The sequence below is a fragment of the Lissotriton helveticus genome, chromosome 5_1 (assembly GCF_964261635.1).
Source record: "Lissotriton helveticus chromosome 5_1, aLisHel1.1, whole genome shotgun sequence".
Lineage (NCBI taxonomy): Eukaryota > Metazoa > Chordata > Amphibia > Caudata > Salamandridae > Lissotriton > Lissotriton helveticus.
This window is the reverse complement of record NC_136065.1, coordinates 453539217-453558441: the sequence shown is the minus strand read 5'-3', so window position 1 is coordinate 453558441 and position 19225 is coordinate 453539217. Positions and strand designations below refer to the sequence as shown.

The window sequence follows — 19225 nt, the reverse complement described above, 5'->3', positions numbered from 1 at the left end:
TAGCGGCAGAAAACGACCGCTAAAGCGGCGATAAGCCCATTATCGCCGCTTTAGCAACAGTTTTCTGCCGCTAAAGCGGCGATAATTTTATCGCCCGTCCTTGATAATAAGCTCCTGTTTAAGGATTTCCTACTGTGAACCTCTGGTCCACCGAACAACTGCTCGCTTATAATATATACTGAAGAGTGCCATGAAGAAATGCTCAATATACGGTAATTATTTAGAATTAGGTAGCTCAAAAGCAACATAGACAAACATACAACTCACACACACCACCCATCTGCATTACACACACGCTACACATATGCACCACACACAAATCCACACACACATAGCTACAAACACGTACGTACATGCTTACACACACCACATACACACACACACACTACAATCAAACACGTACACACATGGAAGTCATTCTGCAAATCTAAGAACGTCTTGTATGGATTGCAGAATTTGAGTGCTTTTAATTGCTTGTCTACAATTCTTTGTTTCATCTGCGGGACTCGATGGCACAACACCACCGAGTAGCGATTGACTGACTACCACACCTTGGATGACCTTGTGCTGGAGCGCTTCAGACTAATAAGATTACAGGTTTAAGACAGATAAAAGACTCCGACCTCCTGTGTGTACGCAGACTTCTTACAGGACCCGACACACGCTGACCGAGGGGCAGACAGAGACCAGCTGTATGAGGCTGAAACATTCTTGATTCTGTACCTTCTTCGACTTCAGTGATGGCGACCGGCAGCACACTGCTGCTTGTAGCCCTTGTCTCATTCTGCCCTCTGTATCCTGCTGCTGACCAGACATTCCAGACCACAATGGTGATGAATCTAGCCAAGGTCCTGCTGGATAATTACTGCTTTCCGGAAAATCTGCTCGGGATGCCAGAAGCCATAGAACAAGCAATAAAGATTGGAGAATCCCTAAACGTGTCTGACCCCAACACACTGGCCAGCATGCTCACCACAGGGGTACAGGGCTCGCTGCACGACCCCCGGCTGGTGGTCACATATGAGCCACAGCACCCTGCACCTGAGAAAGAAGTGGTAATGGACCTACCATTGGAGCACTTGCAGGCACTGATCCAGCATTCTGTCAAATATGAGGTGCTGGAAGGCAATGTGGGCTACCTCAGAGTGGACAACATCATTGGCCAGGATGTGGTGATGAAAGTTGGATCTCTGCTGGTTAATAATGTCTGGAAGAAGCTCCTGCCAACCTCGTCTCTCATCCTTGATCTCCGATACAACACTCAAGGGGAGGTCTCTGGGATTCCTTTCATGATATCCTACTTGGTGGACGCTGAGCCCCGGCTACATGTTGACACTATTTATCACCGTCCTTCAAATACCACCCGAGAGATCTGGACTCTTCCAGCCTTGATGGGGGAGAGGTACAGCAAGGAAAAGCATGTGGTTGTCCTGACCAGCAAATACACCATGGGCATTGCAGAGGATGTGGCGTATATACTCAAACATCTTAATAGGGCCATCACTGTGGGAGAGAGGTCTGCTGGTGGCTCCTTACAAATTGAGAAGATGAGGATCGGACGGACAGATTTTTATATCACAGTGCCCGTATCGAGGTCTATCAGTCCAATCACTGGCCAGAGCTGGGAGGTCAGTGGGGTTGGACCATGTGTCAAGGTGAATGCAGAAGATGCTTTGGATAGGGCAAGAGAAATTCTCTCGGTGAGATCTGCAATCCCTGTGCTTGCAAGGAACCTTATTGAGATCCTCAGAACCCATTACTCCTTTGTGGAACGAGTTCCTGCTCTAGTCCAGCACATACTTACTATGGACTTCTCGACTGTTACATCTGAAGAAAATCTTGCGGCAAAACTTAACTATGAGCTACAGTCAGCTTCTGAGGATCCACGCTTAGTTATCAGGCCCCAACCTGAGGCCCATGTCCCGGCTTTGGACTTTCCTGTGGCAGGCAACCTTCCAGAGAATGAGGAAATCCTTAAAGACGTGGTGGATACTGTCTTCAAAGTAAATATACTTCCAGGCAACATTGGTTACCTACGATTTGACGAGTTTGCGGACATATCAGTGTTAGCTAGATTAGGTCCTTATATAGTCAGCAAAGTTTGGGACCAAATTGCAGATACTGAAAACCTCATCATTGACCTGCGATACAATTTTGGTGGACCTATCACTGCAGTCTCCTTGTTGCTTTCCTATTTCCAGGAGAGCAATTCACAGCATCGACTATTTACCCTCTACAATAGACTTACCAATACCACTACAGAATATTATGTTGTGCCAAATTTGCGGGGAAAATCATATGGTGCTAAGAAAGGTGTTTATGTCCTCACTAGCCACAGGACCGCCACAGCAGCAGAAGAGTTTGCATTCCTTATGCAGTCTTTAAGTAGAGCTACCATCATTGGTGAAATAACCGCTGGGACTTTATTGCACTCCAAGTCATTCCTTTTGGAAGGCACGCAACTGACTCTCACTGTTCCTTTCGTCAACCTAGTCGATAACAATGGAGAGTGTTGGCTGGGCGGAGGTGTTGTCCCTGATGCCATTGTTTTGGCTGATGATGCTCTAGACAAAGCTAAAGAAATTATTGCTTTTCACCCAGAGGTATCTGCATTAATCGAAGGGACAGGAGAACTGCTGGAAGTGCACTATGCTATCCCAGAAGTTGCAAGTAAAGTAAGTGCACTGTTGCGAAGTAAGGGGTCCGAAGGGTCATATCGCTCAGTGGTGGACTATGAGTCTCTGGTATCACAACTAACTCTGGACCTTCAGGAGACCTCAGGAGATCACCGCCTTCACGTCTTTTACAGTGATAATGTGCCTGAGGCCCCAGAGGATCAAACAGCCCACATCCCTTCTCTTGAAGAGCTGAACCTCATCGTTGAGGCCTTGTTCAAGATTGATGTTTTGCCCGGGAATGTAGGTTATCTCCGGTTCGACATGATGGCCGATGCGGAGATCATAAAGGCCATTGGTCCTCAGCTGGTGAACCTGGTGTGGAATAAACTGGTGGACACTGACTTGTTAATTATCGACATGAGGTACAACACTGGTAGCTACTCCACTGCAGTACCAATATTTTGCTCCTACTTCTTTGACCCAGAACCTCTTCAGCATCTTTACACTATCTTTGATCGCAGCACCTCTGCAGATACAGAGATATGGACCCTGCCCAAAGTTGCTGGCGAAAGATACGGCTCCAAGAAAGATATCTACATTCTTACTAGCCACCTGTCTGGTTCAGCAGCTGAAGCCTTTACCAGGGCTATGAAGGATCTCAACAGGGCCACTGTGATCGGGGAACCTACCGTAGGTGGTTCACTTTCTGTGGGAACGTACCGTGTGGGGGAGAGCCATTTATTTGTTTCCATCCCCAATCAGGTGGTCATTAGCCCTATCACCGGAAAGGTATGGAGTGTGTCTGGGGTGGAGCCCCATGTCACGGTGCAGGCAACCGAGGCCATGAATGTTGCCCAGGAAATCATCAGCCTGCGGTCCAAAGTCCCAGCCATTATGCAGACCACTGGGAAACTTGTGGCAGATAACTATGCCTTCGCTGACACTGGGGCAGAAGTGGCTGCCAAACTTCTGAACCTCCTTGAGACCCCAGAGTACAAGATGGTCAAATCAGAAGTGGAACTGGTGGAAAAACTATCCGCCGATCTTCATACCTTATCTAATGATGTCCATCTGTCAGCTCTACACATCCCAGAAAACGCCAAGGACCAGATCCCAGGAGTGGTGCCCATGCAGGTAAAACCAATCTCTTCCCTTTATTTTTAATCAGTAATAACCCCATTACAACTCATAATTGGAGGAGATATATTTTCTGTTGAGGGTCTCCACTGTGAGTAAAGCCATTTAAAATGATATTTTCTGTCCTGGTGTATTTTTTATCTTTTATTTTTATATTCAAACAAATGAAAAACAGTAGCAAAATAATCGTTAAATTGCTGTGATATGCAGCTGCCACCCTTGAAAACAGATCGACCAGTGCATCTTTAAATCCACCAATACACAGTAAAATGATGCGTTAAATTTGAGTTGAACAAATGGCCACAAAAAGCCAAATAACCACAAAGGAAAGTATTTGTATGGGTATTTCTTAAATATGTTTCAAATATTTTGGCATAGGCTATCCATTGAAGGCCCAATTAAAAAAACGATGTTTCAATATTTCAAGGAGGTTGCTAATGACACCATCCAGGACTCTTCTAGGGATTTTTTTTATAATGAGAGTGTTTTGACATAGTTATAGAATAAATTAAATTGAAAACATTTCTAATCGCCAAAAACGTAAATAAATGGAGCAGCTTGCATCTTCCACTTCTGTGAAATCGTCAATATGTAATGGATGTGATATGTAAGTTATAAAGGCTTCCGTAGCACATATAACATTATAATTGGGGGAAAATATGTACGTTAGGAGAGACCGAAGCATACGGATTTATTTGGAAGTAGCTTGACAAGAAAACAGTTTGATGGTCAATTCTCTACAACCTAAAAGGTGGGCTATTCGGAAATGCAGGGTGAAATCAAACAAAGCAGAAAAATATAAGAATGAAATAAAGTAAAAGATTGGCCTGAAGCCTTGATATTTCCAGACATCCTGCTCCACCATAAAAAGATGGCTGTTAGAGGAAGAGGTAGGTTAATGAACGATAATCATAATGCAAAGTTGTATGGTACTGTCCGCTGTGTCTGATTCATAGGGGACACAGCAGGCAATCCCATTCAACTTTGGATTTTTTACACATTTTGCCATTGTTTTGAAGAAGACTGATTCTGTGAAATGTACCCGTGATATCATTACTGGTTACCTAATTAAACCACTCAACACTGTAAAATTGAGAATACAACATATAAGGTAGTGATGGTTTAACAGGATTGCACATCAATCATGGACAGTAGATTATTCAGACGTTTCACTGTAAAAGATAGCAACAAAGACAGAAATGAAGAAAAAAGTGTTTCTTAAACATCAAGTTGCAAGGATCTTGCCCAGGTGGAGAAATCCGTGGCATTTTAGGACATACAGCTGCCACTTTAAGAAAGCAAACTTGTAGTGTTATTCCTGAGACAAATATTTTAGAGGCGGACTCAGGTCACGTGTAAATTCATATATGTGCAGCTGATAATATAGGCGTTTTGTCTTCCCTGAGATGTTCTGTGAGATATCATAGATATCTAGAAAGAGTTTTGAGTTGTCTGTGATGTAACTTGGAACCCAAACATGAAAACCTTTGTTGTTTGGGGATCCCTCCCTGTAACTACTGTGGATAACAGATGGACACCAGTCATGCGGAAGTAGAACATTGCCTTTCATACCTTTGAATACATCCTTCAGGTCCCAATAAAATGTACCCAGCATCATGCCATCCTCTTCCACTACATTCAGTAGTCCCTCAAACCAAAGTCATATATAGATGAAACTCTACCACCATCACCTACCTCCCACTGGCCTACCCATACTTCCTCACCAAACTTTTTACATTAATGCCTGGCATTCTGTAACAGAATCCCACCACAGCAAAATGAATATGTTATGTTATGTTAAAATGCTTTTACAGCGCACTGCTACCTAAAGGTGTCCTGGCGCTGAGCCGTGCCTAATTGGTTATAAAAAAACAAAATGGTTATTGGGAAAACAGCCAAGTGTTCAGCCCCCTCCTAAACGAGAGGAGCTCAGTATCATTCCTGAGATGTGGTGGTAGGTTGTTCCAGGCTTTAGCAGCACAGGCGATGAAGCTTCTTCCACCGCAATTGGCTTTTTTAACTCCTGGCATCTTAACACATCCCCCAAAACTACACCCTCCTCGAACCCGATCAGATATTTAAAAAGAAACACCTTACTTCCAATGAACCTTACACATGCACCACCCTAGGAGCCTTCACTCCCTCTCCAAGTATGAGTGTTGTATTCTTACTCTCAATGAAACGTTGACAATGGCAATGTGAGTACCTCTGCGAGAATGGACCGGGGAAGGGTCAGTCGAGCCCCACAGCTGACATGAGACAATGTTTAGTGGTACCATAGTGCTGCCCTTGGTCTCCAAATACCCAAGACAGTCAGGGGAAAGTGGAGCATGGCAGACTCCCAATCACCTTTCCACCAACTCCTCAAGTCCCTGGAGTCCCCATGGAGAAGGTGATAAGCATTCACTGAAATACCACAGCTAAAACATGTTTTCACTAGGCCTGTTTGGAATTTTAATTAAGCAAGCGGAATTAGAGAATTTTGGCAACTAGGAATTACTCTTGTAAGGCAGAGTTCCTGCTAAAATCTGCTAATTGCTGCATGTTCGAGCAACGCAATGACAACAGGAACTATGCGAAGCTTCAGAATGCGAGCTAGAGGGTGTGAGCAAGATTTAGCATCCCCTGGCGTGACTTCAGGTCGCTAGGAGGACTTCTGGCTAGATTTTATGACTGCAGGCAGTCGCGAGTGGTCAAGGTCAGAGGGCTGTTTCCGGAGTAGATTTTCAACTCGAGCTGCAGCAAAATCAACTCCAAAATAGCGTGGTGCCATTCACACTAAATTTTCAGTGTGGAATGAGCTACTAGCGCTAAAATCAGACCGGGGGAAACGCAATGTGCATTTTTGACCCAATGTTGGAGCTCCACGGAATCTTGTGGAGTTTTTATGTAAATCTGCGTGATACCATGAAATGAAATTCTGCAAGTTCCTCCCAGGCCTACTTTTCATCCATGAAAAGTAGGAACAGTGAATAATAAAACATTTTTATGCTCCTGTTACATCATAGCAGTATATGACCAGAATACCTTTAAGATACCTTATAATGCTCTTGAAAATGCATGTCACTTCCAATATTTTGTTGATTCCTAAAGCTGTAGATGTTGTAAATACATACATCTTTTAGCTGAAACTGTTGAAGTGCAACTCTTCAGTTTAACACAGCAATTTACAAATTGATAGCATTCATGGTTACTACAGACACTCACGCCAACGTCTGCAACGCACACTTAGCTTCCATGCTCTACAAAAGGAGTACTATTTATGCAACCTCCAGATCACTTTGATCAATGTAAGGAAAGATGTTCTAAGCATGCCCTGTCTGTTATTAGAAAGTCTAACCTCTACTTGTAGGGTCTGTATATTCTAGCCATCTCATACATTTAGATTTAGCTATCAATCATCTGCCAACAGCAACATACCACAACTCATCCTTTTTCTTTCCTGGATGGAGATTCCATCTGTATCAGAATTATGGTCCATTCCTTTGACAATTTGTCTACAAAGTGTGTGGCTTTTCTTCATACAGACTGAACCGAAGGGCAAGTTCATACTGGATTGTGTAGATTCTCTTTCTTATGCTGATTGACTGATATAGTGCTACATAATAAACAAAATGTAACATTTGTGGAGGTTTCAATAGTCACCCATGCTTCTCAGCCAAGGAGCTTGAGTAGATTTTCCTGATTTTCCTCAATGATTCATTAAATATTTTGGACCCTATTTACAATGAATTAGCTGTGAGTAGGTGTGTCTTACTTCACTATTCCAGAAAACAGTCAGGGGAACTTGAAAGGAAATCACTGCAGCATCCCTGTCAATTCCGCCACTTGCTTTTGAGTCATCAGTTTTCGCATTCAAGCAAATAGGGAAGGGGGAAGTTTAGGTAAATCAATCTTTATTACCCTGTATTTCGTTAATCCAAGAATAAGTCCATACTGAACACATATGGTTTCGGAAACCATGCCCTACCATAATTCCCATAATGATGTGGTGTAGTAGCCTTCTGTAATCTAAGTAATGATATATAGTAACATATAAATGATTTACTTAACATCAGCCTAATTTAGAGTTTGAACAAATTTGGTACGGTACCCTGTCCACCAAACGTATGGTATGCCTGTTGTATTTAAAGCCAAGTGGACAGTTATAATTCTGCCAGCAGTGCCAGTAGTGCCCACATTGCCTCAACCTGTGACCACAGACAGCCCAAGAGACTCAAAGTCTATGGGGTCTATAATAATAGCCAGCAGATTGCCACCGCCCGTATGGCGTGGCAATCCGCCTGCCATTAGATGCCGCCTACCTCCCATTTTCCTCCCCGCCATATTATGATGGCGGGGTGACCCCAGCGGACGGAAAGACCATCCGCCGGTTTTCCGCCTGTCGACGAGTTGACCGGGTGGAAACGGGGTTGGACATGGTGGCGGTGTCTGCAAGACAACGCCATCCATATCACAATACAGGCGGAGTCGTGCCTTTCCATGCCTGAATGTGGGGGCCCGTTGCGGGCCCCCAAGGTGTTGGGGGTGCCCATGGGGGGAACCCATTTGCATACACAACGTGGCAGGCACCACGAGGTGCCTGCCACGTTGCAAATGCACAAGGTGCATCCACGGCATTGTGGCGAGCGGTGCTGTGAGCACCACCTGCCACGATGTTGTGGATGGGGTATGCCACCACCATCGTGGCGGTGGCATCCTAATAGCCGGTGCGGGACCACCGCACCACTGGCAGCCGGTCCCAGCAGCAGATCCTAATAGAGCCCCTAAGTGCCTACGACCATCAAACCTAATAGACTCGGTAGGTATTCAGACAAAATATAGAGATTTTAATATCGACCTACAGAAATATCCTGTTGGAAATATCGTCATACAGATATATCACCAGCAAGAATATAGTAGACAAGAATATTGATTTTAAGGTAAGTAATATTTATGTTGTTAATACTGGTGTTGATTTTGAATACATTTTGGGGTCGATTCCGATTTGGGAAAAAACGCTCCGAATAGCCGTAGGAGGCGTTTCTCCCGTACGAATCGTACCCTGCAACGTCCCCCATACGTATGACGAAGTATGATTTGTACCAGGAGCTGGACTCTGTACGAATCGTACAGAGACCGTACAAATCAAATCCCCATACGAATCTCCCTCGGAACCCGCTGTACGCGACATCCATACGGTGCGCGGCTGTTTTTTCCGACCCAGCAAGTACGATTCATGTCGGGTACGCACCGTACAACGCTTTTTCTACGGGAGCCGGAAATATCCGGAGAAGCAGAGTTCGCCTCGAAACAGGCACGGAGCGGCCCCCACTGGGTACAGTGCGTACACCCCATGATCGCAGGGGTACGGTGCGAACCCCTTCGATCATGGGTTGTACGCACCATAGCCCGCAATCATGCGGTGTACACACCATACCCCATGTTCGCTGGGTGTACGGTGCGTACACCCTGTGATCGGGGGGTACGGTGCATACACCCCATGGTCGCAGGGGTACGCACCGTACCCCTGCGATCATGGAGTGTATGGACCATACGGTGTGTATGTGATTGTGTGCTTTTCCGTACGAATCGCCCTTACCTGACATGGACCGTACGAATCACGTCTTCATACCCCAGTCCGGATCGTACTCGTCGGGTCGTACGGCATACTTACGATTCGTACGGAGAGGGCTCCGGATACGAATCGTACGGACGTTTTTTTTCCAGGATCGGAATCGACCCCTTTATGTATTTTACTATATATTGTAATTGTATATGTTATTAATTGCTAAATATTGTTAATGTTGTTTAATATAGTGGGTATGCGGTCCGGCGGGGATGAGGATAGGTGCTAATACGCGGCTGCCCCTAAAATGAAGATTGTTTCATAAGGAGACACCGCCCCCCCAGTCCATGAAGCAAGATTTCTCACACCCAAAAATATACAACGTGACATAGGGAACGTATGTATCAACAGCGCGTGCTTTATTAGTAGCAGCGTTCACTTTATTTAATAATTTTTCTTCACTTTACTACTGTTTATTTCCTATTTAGGTACATTAGGAGTGGCAAACACAGGGCTGGTCCCTGTGTGGTCCTGAAGAAGAGCGAGGGGTAGCTCGAAACATGTTGATCTCACACTGAGGTCCAACCCATTATAGTTAGGTCCCTCAGTGCACCCCCCTTTTTAGACATTCCAACCTAGGAGCAAGAATAAAATTTTTGATGCCCACTAGCAAGGTATTTTTAATCACGTTTCATCCACTCCCCCAAAAATTGCACTACACATAGTCTACCTACAAGTGCTCCTACGTAACTTTGCAAGTCGCAGCACGCCCCAGTTCGTAGAGGAGTAAGTAAAGTTTATTGTGTTGATTATTTAAAATCTTACAATATTGCACGTTCGATAGGAAAAGGTCATATAAAAGCTATATACATGCAGCAAACAATTAAAAAAACAATACAGATTTAAAAAGTTAAAATAGTTGCATCTCCTAGTTTCCCTTTGACAATCTTAAGAAATTTTACAAAAGCAGCATTTAAAATAATGTCATTTGAATCCAAACACCTTATTAGGGCCTGCCTGCATGTCCTTGTGCCCCGTGCATTAAGAGGAATCTTAAGCAATGTTTTTCTCTCTTGGGAGAGTTCCGGACAAGTACAAAGAAGATGGAGGATATCCTCCTCACAGGCATTGCACAATCTACATTTGGTTTGCGTTACTGATCTTGCCCAGGGAGGGCGATGGCATAGGCCTGGAGTATTGCCAAATCTTGCGTTGACGAGCACGTGTTTATTTATTTCCGTCCATGGAGTCACCAAATATTGTTGGATTTCTTTCTTTTTGTAACCATTTATTATTGTCCAAGCATGTTTTCTTTTGGTAAGGATAGCTTTATCCTTTAGAATAGATAGAAAGCTTGCAGTTTTGTTAATTATCCTCTTAAATGATGTCTTGGTAATATTTGTATCCCATATTGACGTCACCTCAAACTCATTTATCGCTTTCATTAGGTAAAGCCCTGCCAATGAGTTTGTGTCATTACTTAATTCCTTCCATAAAAGTTGCGATATTTCATTTTGGTGGTCGGTTTTTATCTGATTCCAAACTTTTATGAAATGTGCTTGCCTTGTATATTGTTGATTAATTAGTCCAAACTCCAACCTTACTTGTGCCGGAGAAGCGTTTACTGGAAGCCGGAATAACGCCCGATATACTCTGGTTATGTTTTTATTCAGGGATTCAGTATCCCTACCCATCGCTGCTTCGCTACCGTATGTGATAGTCGGTTCAAGTCTTGCAGAAATAATACTGAGGAGAGGGCCATAAGTTAGATTGGGAAGTGATTTCTGCACAATTCTGAAAGCAGCAGTGAGTGCATTTGTTTTCCTTTGGATGTCCCTTTTTTGTAGTTGAAAATTGCCTTTTGAATCAAATAGGACCCCCAGATATTTATAGGACTCCACTTGCTCCAGCTCGATGTTATCCATATACATCTTAATAGTGTGTTTTTTTGTCTTATTTTTAGTAACTACCATAATCTTGGTTTTTGTATCATTTATGACCATACCATTTGCCTTAGAGTACGTAAGAGTCCTCCTAATTAATCGCTGTAAACCCACTTTGGTATGGCTCAATAGTATCACGTCATCTGCGTATAATAGGTTTGTGAGCCGCTTATCTGCTAACTTTGGGGGGTGCGCATTTTCATTGTCCAATATTGGCGTCAGGTCAGCAAGAAACAAATTAAAAAGGAGGGGAGCCAAAACACATCCTTGTTTCAGGCCTTCATTTGCTGGAATTTCATTGGACAATGTTCTGCCGTCCCCCATCCTCACGCTTACCCATGTGTCTGTGTACAAGAGACGGATCAGTTTTAGTAGTGAGGATGGTATTTTCATTGTCTCGAGTTTTTCCCAAAGTAGATTCCTGCCAACACAATCAAATGCGGATTTAAAGTCTATGAAACATAAATATAAGGGTAGCTTCCGTCTAATTGACTTGTCCATAAGAAGGGTGAGAATAAGAATATTTGTGGTTGTACCCAAACCTTGAATGAAGCCTGTTTGATTTAAAGGCAATTTCTTATTGTCCGACACCCATTCTGTTAGTTTAGTCAACAAGATTCTGGCAAACAGCTTGGCGTCAGCGTCTTGTAGGGTGATTAGCCTATAGTTTTCTGCCAATGCCCAGTCCCCTTTTTTGAAAATTGGGGTTATTAGGGATCCTCGCCATGACCTGGGGACAGTTCCTGTTAGTATGACCTCTGAGAATAATTTCTCTAGGATAGGCGCCCAAAGTTCGGGGTTTTCCTTAAAAAGTGCAAATGGTAACCCGTTTGGTCCGGGTGCACCGTTTTTCTGTTTTTTTATTAATTTAATTATCTCTTCTTTCTCGACTAGTATTTGCATATCCAGATCTTTACAATGAGTGGAAGATTCCCTGTTGTTATCGTTTTTATCTTCATAGGACTTATCCGACGCGATAGTTTGAGTTATATCCTGATTTAGATGGTTCCTCAGGTAGGTATCCCATTCCTGCTCAGTTAGCGGTGATGACACTATTTGCTTATTGGGCCTAGCCAGTTGATTGATAATTTTCCAGAATTCTCTTTGGTTCTTCTGATTACTGGCGAAAAGCAGTTTTGCCCAGCTTTCTTGTTTTGCTTTATTTTTCTCACACCAAATTAATTTTTTTAGATTTTGATTTAGTTGCTTTAAAATTCCCATATTTTCTGCATTGACTTCTGGTTTCTTCATTGACCTAATAATCTTGTTGCGCTCTTTCTTTAATTTTGTAATTGTATACGGTAGGTTTAACTGCTGACCTTTGTTCCTAGGTAAGTCATTCCTACTTCGGTTCTTGGGAGAGTTCCGGACAAGTACAAAGAAGATGGAGGATATCCTCCTCACAGGCATTGCACAATCTACATTTGGTTTGCGTTACTGATCTTGCCCAGGGAGGGCGATGGCATAGGCCTGGAGTATTGCCAAATCTTGCGTTGAGGAGCACGTGTTTATTTATTTCCGTCCATGGAGTCACCAAATATTGTTGGATTTCTTTCTTTTTGTAACCATTTATTATTGTCCAAGCATGTTTTCTTTTGGTAAGGATAGCTTTATCCTTTAGAATAGATAGAAAGCTTGCAGTTTTGTTAATTATCCTCTTAAATGATGTCTTGGTAATATTTGTATCCCATATTGACGTCACCTCAAACTCATTTATCGCTTTCATTAGGTAAAGCCCTGCCAATGAGTTTGTGTCATTACTTAATTCCTTCCATAAAAGTTGCGATATTTCATTTTGGTGGTCGGTTTTTATCTGATTCCAAACTTTTATGAAATGTGCTTGCCTTGTATATTGTTGATTAATTAGTCCAAACTCCAACCTTACTTGTGCCGGAGAAGCGTTTACTGGAAGCCGGAATAACGCCCGATATACTCTGGTTATGTTTTTATTCAGGGATTCAGTATCCCTACCCATCGCTGCTTCGCTACCGTATGTGATAGTCGGTTCAAGTCTTGCAGAAATAATACTGAGGAGAGGGCCATAAGTTAGATTGGGAAGTGATTTCTGCACAATTCTGAAAGCAGCAGTGAGTGCATTTGTTTTCCTTTGGATGTCCCTTTTTTGTAGTTGAAAATTGCCTTTTGAATCAAATAGGACCCCCAGATATTTATAGGACTCCACTTGCTCCAGCTCGATGTTATCCATATACATCTTAATAGTGTGTTTTTTTGTCTTATTTTTAGTAACTACCATAATCTTGGTTTTTGTATCATTTATGACCATACCATTTGCCTTAGAGTACGTAAGAGTCCTCCTAATTAATCGCTGTAAACCCACTTTGGTATGGCTCAATAGTATCACGTCATCTGCGTATAATAGGTTTGTGAGCCGCTTATCTGCTAACTTTGGGGGGTGCGCATTTTCATTGTCCAATATTGGCGTCAGGTCAGCAAGAAACAAATTAAAAAGGAGGGGAGCCAAAACACATCCTTGTTTCAGGCCTTCATTTGCTGGAATTTCATTGGACAATGTTCTGCCGTCCCCCATCCTCACGCTTACCCATGTGTCTGTGTACAAGAGACGGATCAGTTTTAGTAGTGAGGATGGTATTTTCATTGTCTCGAGTTTTTCCCAAAGTAGATTCCTGCCAACACAATCAAATGCGGATTTAAAGTCTATGAAACATAAATATAAGGGTAGCTTCCGTCTAATTGACTTGTCCATAAGAAGGGTGAGAATAAGAATATTTGTGGTTGTACCCAAACCTTGAATGAAGCCTGTTTGATTTAAAGGCAATTTCTTATTGTCCGACACCCATTCTGTTAGTTTAGTCAACAAGATTCTGGCAAACAGCTTGGCGTCAGCGTCTTGTAGGGTGATTAGCCTATAGTTTTCTGCCAATGCCCAGTCCCCTTTTTTGAAAATTGGGGTTATTAGGGATCCTCGCCATGACCTGGGGACAGTTCCTGTTAGTATGACCTCTGAGAATAATTTCTCTAGGATAGGCGCCCAAAGTTCGGGGTTTTCCTTAAAAAGTGCAAATGGTAACCCGTTTGGTCCGGGTGCACCGTTTTTCTGTTTTTTTATTAATTTAATTATCTCTTCTTTCTCGACTAGTATTTGCATATCCAGATCTTTACAATGAGTGGAAGATTCCCTGTTGTTATCGTTTTTATCTTCATAGGACTTATCCGACGCGATAGTTTGAGTTATATCCTGATTTAGATGGTTCCTCAGGTAGGTATCCCATTCCTGCTCAGTTAGCGGTGATGACACTATTTGCTTATTGGGCCTAGCCAGTTGATTGATAATTTTCCAGAATTCTCTTTGGTTCTTCTGATTACTGGCGAAAAGCAGTTTTGCCCAGCTTTCTTGTTTTGCTTTATTTTTCTCACACCAAATTAATTTTTTTAGATTTTGATTTAGTTGCTTTAAAATTCCCATATTTTCTGCATTGACTTCTGGTTTCTTCATTGACCTAATAATCTTGTTGCGCTCTTTCTTTAATTTTGTAATTGTATACGGTAGGTTTAACTGCTGACCTTTGTTCCTAGGTAAGTCATTCCTACTTCGGTTCTTGTTTGTTTGCCATTCATTTTGAGTCTTGATTAGTAATCCAGTGAAATATTCCCATTGCTCAATTCCTGATTCAAGTGGAGTATCTTTAAAACTTGTTTCGATGAGCCTTTCTATCTGCTCGTTCATTACTTCTTTGTTTTCCACATTCCAAAATATTTTTTTATAGTTAGTTGTGCCAATTTGCCCTTGAACAGTCCGGTAAAGCTTATTTGTATTTGGTCCGATGTTCATTGTAATTATTTGCTGGGCATGGTCACTTTCCTTTACTTTCTTTAGTTGGTACAAAGTAATGCTACGAAACATATATAATGTGGTCATAGTGTAATCAAGCCTGGAGTGGGCATTATACCCAAAGTAACTATATGCAGGAGGCACGTCCGATTTAATTCTGCCATTTAGAATTCGAAGTCCCATTGCTTCAATATCCCTTACAAATTTTTTTCCCATTCTGTTCCTATCGACAGACTTATCATTGCCCAGTAATCAAATAGTCTGCTAGCGGTTCCTCTAGCATCATGGTGATTAAAACATTATTTAGTGTTCCGCAAATTGTTTCTCTACTTTGGTTATTTGGCAATATGTAGACAGTGATCAGGTATAAGGTTTTAGTTTTTTGATTATTTGTTTTGTAGTTTAATTTAACTATCAAAATGTTAGTGCTATTTACTTCCACTTGCTCGTGATGTGCCTGTAAGTTGTTTGAAATAAATATCGCCTGACCCCCGCTAGCTCGCCCGAACCTTTGATCTTTCCTGGCATGTTCGTAATAGCCAGCATATCCATGTAAAAGAAATGGGTTGGTTTCCCATGTTTCTTGTAATGCTACAATGTGGAATGTATCTACTAGGGCATCAATTTGTGCGTTCTGGATCTTACCTCTTAACCCGTTAATATTCCAAGAACACATTTTAATCAATTCTTTATTATTGCTCCTTCCTCCTAGTTGCGGGGTAGTACCGTTTCATTGTTTGTACTTGGTGTGAAGGGCCTCATTGATCCATTTTTCATTTATTTCTAAACTTTTTTCTTGTAAGGGTTCAGTTAGGGTACATACGTTTTTCGTTGGTGATCTACCCAATGCGTTTTTCAGGACAGTAACTATCTGTGTTTCCGCTTTATTCTGTTTTAGTACTGGTTCGTCCCCTATAAAGGGAATAGGATAAACCTCAGGGCTATGTTTTGTTATTACTATACCCCAGGTTTTGAATGTCAGACTCTCATTCAGAATCTGTTCCGATATTGTGGGAGATGTTAGTGTCATCAACGTTGGGGTATGTCTACTGTTTATCCCCTCTAGGAACTCAATCGAGATAATATCCTTACTTACAATTTTATTCAGTGCTGGTATAGAGTTGAAAAGTCTAAGCAAGTTCCCGCGGTTTAATATGTCGTGCCTACCCCTTGACTGGAATTCTGGAGTAAACAACAGTTTTACCGCAGATTTGGGATTCTCTTGAAGGGGGAGCTGGTTTATCTCAATTTGTTTTGGGTTATAGATAATTATTTTTTTTCCCTCTGAACTTTTAATCTGCAGTTGATCCCATTCTTGTATACTTGGTAGGGGTTTCACCTCATTCTTCCCTGTCTGGACCCCGTCTTTTATTGTTCTTTTACTCAAACCTTGATTTAAGTGCGGAATCGTTATTAGGGTTGATTTAATAGGGCTAGTTTCCTGGACTTTGTCAGAGTGACCTTTATTTGACTCTTTTTTTTCTTCTTTTAGATTTGTATCCACTTCGGTTACCTGAGGCGGTGTATTATGGAACCTGGAAACCTCTTTCCCTTCAAGTAGTTGATGATTTTTCCTAAATAGGTTTTCAATTGCGTTGGGTTTCGGTATTTCTGTTAGTTCAGTCTTTTGAGGTTTATCAAATATGGAATAGAAGTTGATTGTACCATTCCTTATATCTTCTGGAGTTGTTATTGTCTGGTCCGCCTCTGGCAGGCTTTCAACAGACCTTTTCAATTTTTCATTTTTTTCTGGCTTTACGAAGTTTTTTTCTTTGTCGTTTTGACATTGTCGTGAAACCAGCCGTTTCGATGTTTATGTTAGTTTGGTCCTCATGATTAAATTTACTCTTAGTTTCATTTCGTAGTTGTTCTCTAGCTTGGTAGACTGGTGATTTAACTATTGCATCATGTAGTTTTGGTGTTTGTTTTAGTTCAATGCCTTTCATGTCGTCATTGTCATTTCCAATTTCGTTTTTATTCCATTCCTTTGAATTAGTTTTATCTTTTATAACTTTATCCTTGCTGACTTGGATGTTTCTTTTTGTGTCTTCTAATATGCTTGTTAAAACGGCCGGTAATGCTGCCAGTTTGTCCATAATGGGAATATAGATACTGTCAGTAGATGTTTTTTCGTTTTCTGACTGAACTCTGGTTATCAAGTTGTTTAGTTGAGCAAGTTTGTTGTCAATTCCCGCCACATTATTTGCCATCATTTTTAATAAATCGATTTGTATGTCCATTTTATTTGATTGATAGTTTAAAGCTTCTAACGTGAGGGTCGAGGTTTGATAAAAGATATCCCATGGTATACCTGCTTCTTGTTGTTTTGTATCTCCCTTACTTGGTTTAGTGAAATTAGTTGGATTTTCCATCTTGTATTTCATTTCCACATTTCTTTTTTCAGTACTATTCTTGGCTGTAACGTTGTTTTCTAGAGGAGATTCAAGGTCCTCCCTAAGCACAGTTGTTTCAAGGGGTTGCTCGTTCTTATTTACCCAACCCAGCTCTACACTCTCCTGATTTTGATGTAATTTAGATTCCTCCGTAGTTACCGGCAGCCGTTTTTTTATTTCAACATTGACTTCAATTGGGAGGCATGCTGGTGCATGTCCCATTCTTATTTCATGGTATTGGTGGGTGGTTCCCTCGTTTTTTAAATACAATTTGTTTGAAGGAGAGTTAGGATCAATTTCCTTTGTTGTCGCCGTTTCATCTAGCTCCGTATTTGTATTTGTATTGCAGTTTATCAGCACTTTCACGGGGTTTTGATATGTTATTCCTTGAGTTTCATCTGTAGACAGTATTTCTTGGTCCTCTATTTCGTTTTCGTCACCAATTTGTTCACTTTGTTCCATTTGCTGAGTGTTGTATATCCTATTATGTGTCTCACTGCTAATTGGTTTCATTGGGGTCTGTAGTTTGACATTTTTCGAGTCTGTTTTCATTAGGATCATAGCTCCAGTTGGATCCTTCATGAATTGGAATTTGTCCGGTATTTTACTGGATTTCTCAAACATCCTTGCAATCGGGGAGATAAGTGACTGAGACAATCCTGATGCATTGGTTTTTAGCTTTTTTGATACCGTAGATTGCTGCATCTTTTTTACTCGTTTTGCAGATGTCCCTAAAGTCCGTTCCCTTCCCGATCTCATATTAATGGCTTTATTACGCGGGCTGATTTCTTTGTAATCAAAAATGTTTTTAAGTTGTAATGTTCCCCACTCTGCTGCCTCTATCTAGCTAGTAAGTCCGAGTGATCCACAGAGGTCTGCACTTCCACCCAAGCCTGTCTACACCTTATATAGCGTGGAGCCGTGTTACCACTTCCAAGATTGACACAGTTTGTAGTTAGAGATACTTAGGTATACACAGTAAGCCGTAGGAGTAGCTGCCATCAGGGAGGGGCAATAGCTGTGGATATGTATTAGTACGTTTTAATACAGTATTTGAAAACTGATAAAGGTTTAGTGCAGGTTATTATGTTTACATACTGCGCATCAGTCTAGTGGGGATAGGGCGCTTGTGGTTTATGTTGGGTGCGTGGTACTTGAGTTAGTACTTTAATTTGAGGGACTTACCCTCCCTAGTTATTAACCTCCTCTTTGTCAAAGGAAACCCAATCTGATTGGACAGTGAAATGGCAGCGTGGATAGTTCCAGACCACAAAAGGACACCCCCAGTCCAATGCCCTGGTGAACTATGGGTTTTTGGTGGACTTAAAGGGCTCAGTATGGAGGGCTCAGGACAAACAAACCCCCCATTCACCAATGTTTTTTGGGGGCTCGCTGATTGAACGGTGATTATATGCTGAAGAAAAAAGAGGTGATCTAATTTGCCTGATTGTGTGAACAGGCTTACCTTGCCCACATTTCTGCCACCTCTGCTGTAATATGACCCACGTCGTCCTCGTCCTTGCCAAGTCTCAGGGAGTCACCACTTCCACCCTGCCGCTACCGCCTCTATCTCAGGTGCAAATTTCACACATCAAGCAACAAGCGGTTGCCAGCGGTAATCAGTTCAAGCGGCGAGCGGTAATTGGGTAAAACAGGTCGAACAGGCCCCCGGTGTTAGCTCTGGTGATGCGGGAAGCTCACACCTGTGCTTGCTGCCGCTAAAGCTGACCCAATCCACTCAGCGCGGCCCGTGTTCCGTGCAATGGAGATCTGGC

At 42.2% G+C, this 19225-nt stretch overlaps 1 protein-coding gene across 2 annotated transcripts in view; it reads left to right on the top strand.

Moving 5' to 3' along the window:
• Positions 1–658: 658 nt before the first annotated feature.
• The window catches only part of RBP3 (retinol binding protein 3), a 168917-nt gene continuing 150350 nt past the window's right edge, over positions 659–19225 (top strand). For both annotated transcript variants that reach the window (XM_078642694.1, XM_078642695.1), the window contains exon 1: positions 659–3752. In XM_078642694.1, coding sequence (XP_078498820.1) covers positions 741–3752 — 3012 coding nt within the window. In that variant the 5' untranslated portion in view covers positions 659–740. The remainder of the gene's footprint in view (positions 3753–19225) is intronic.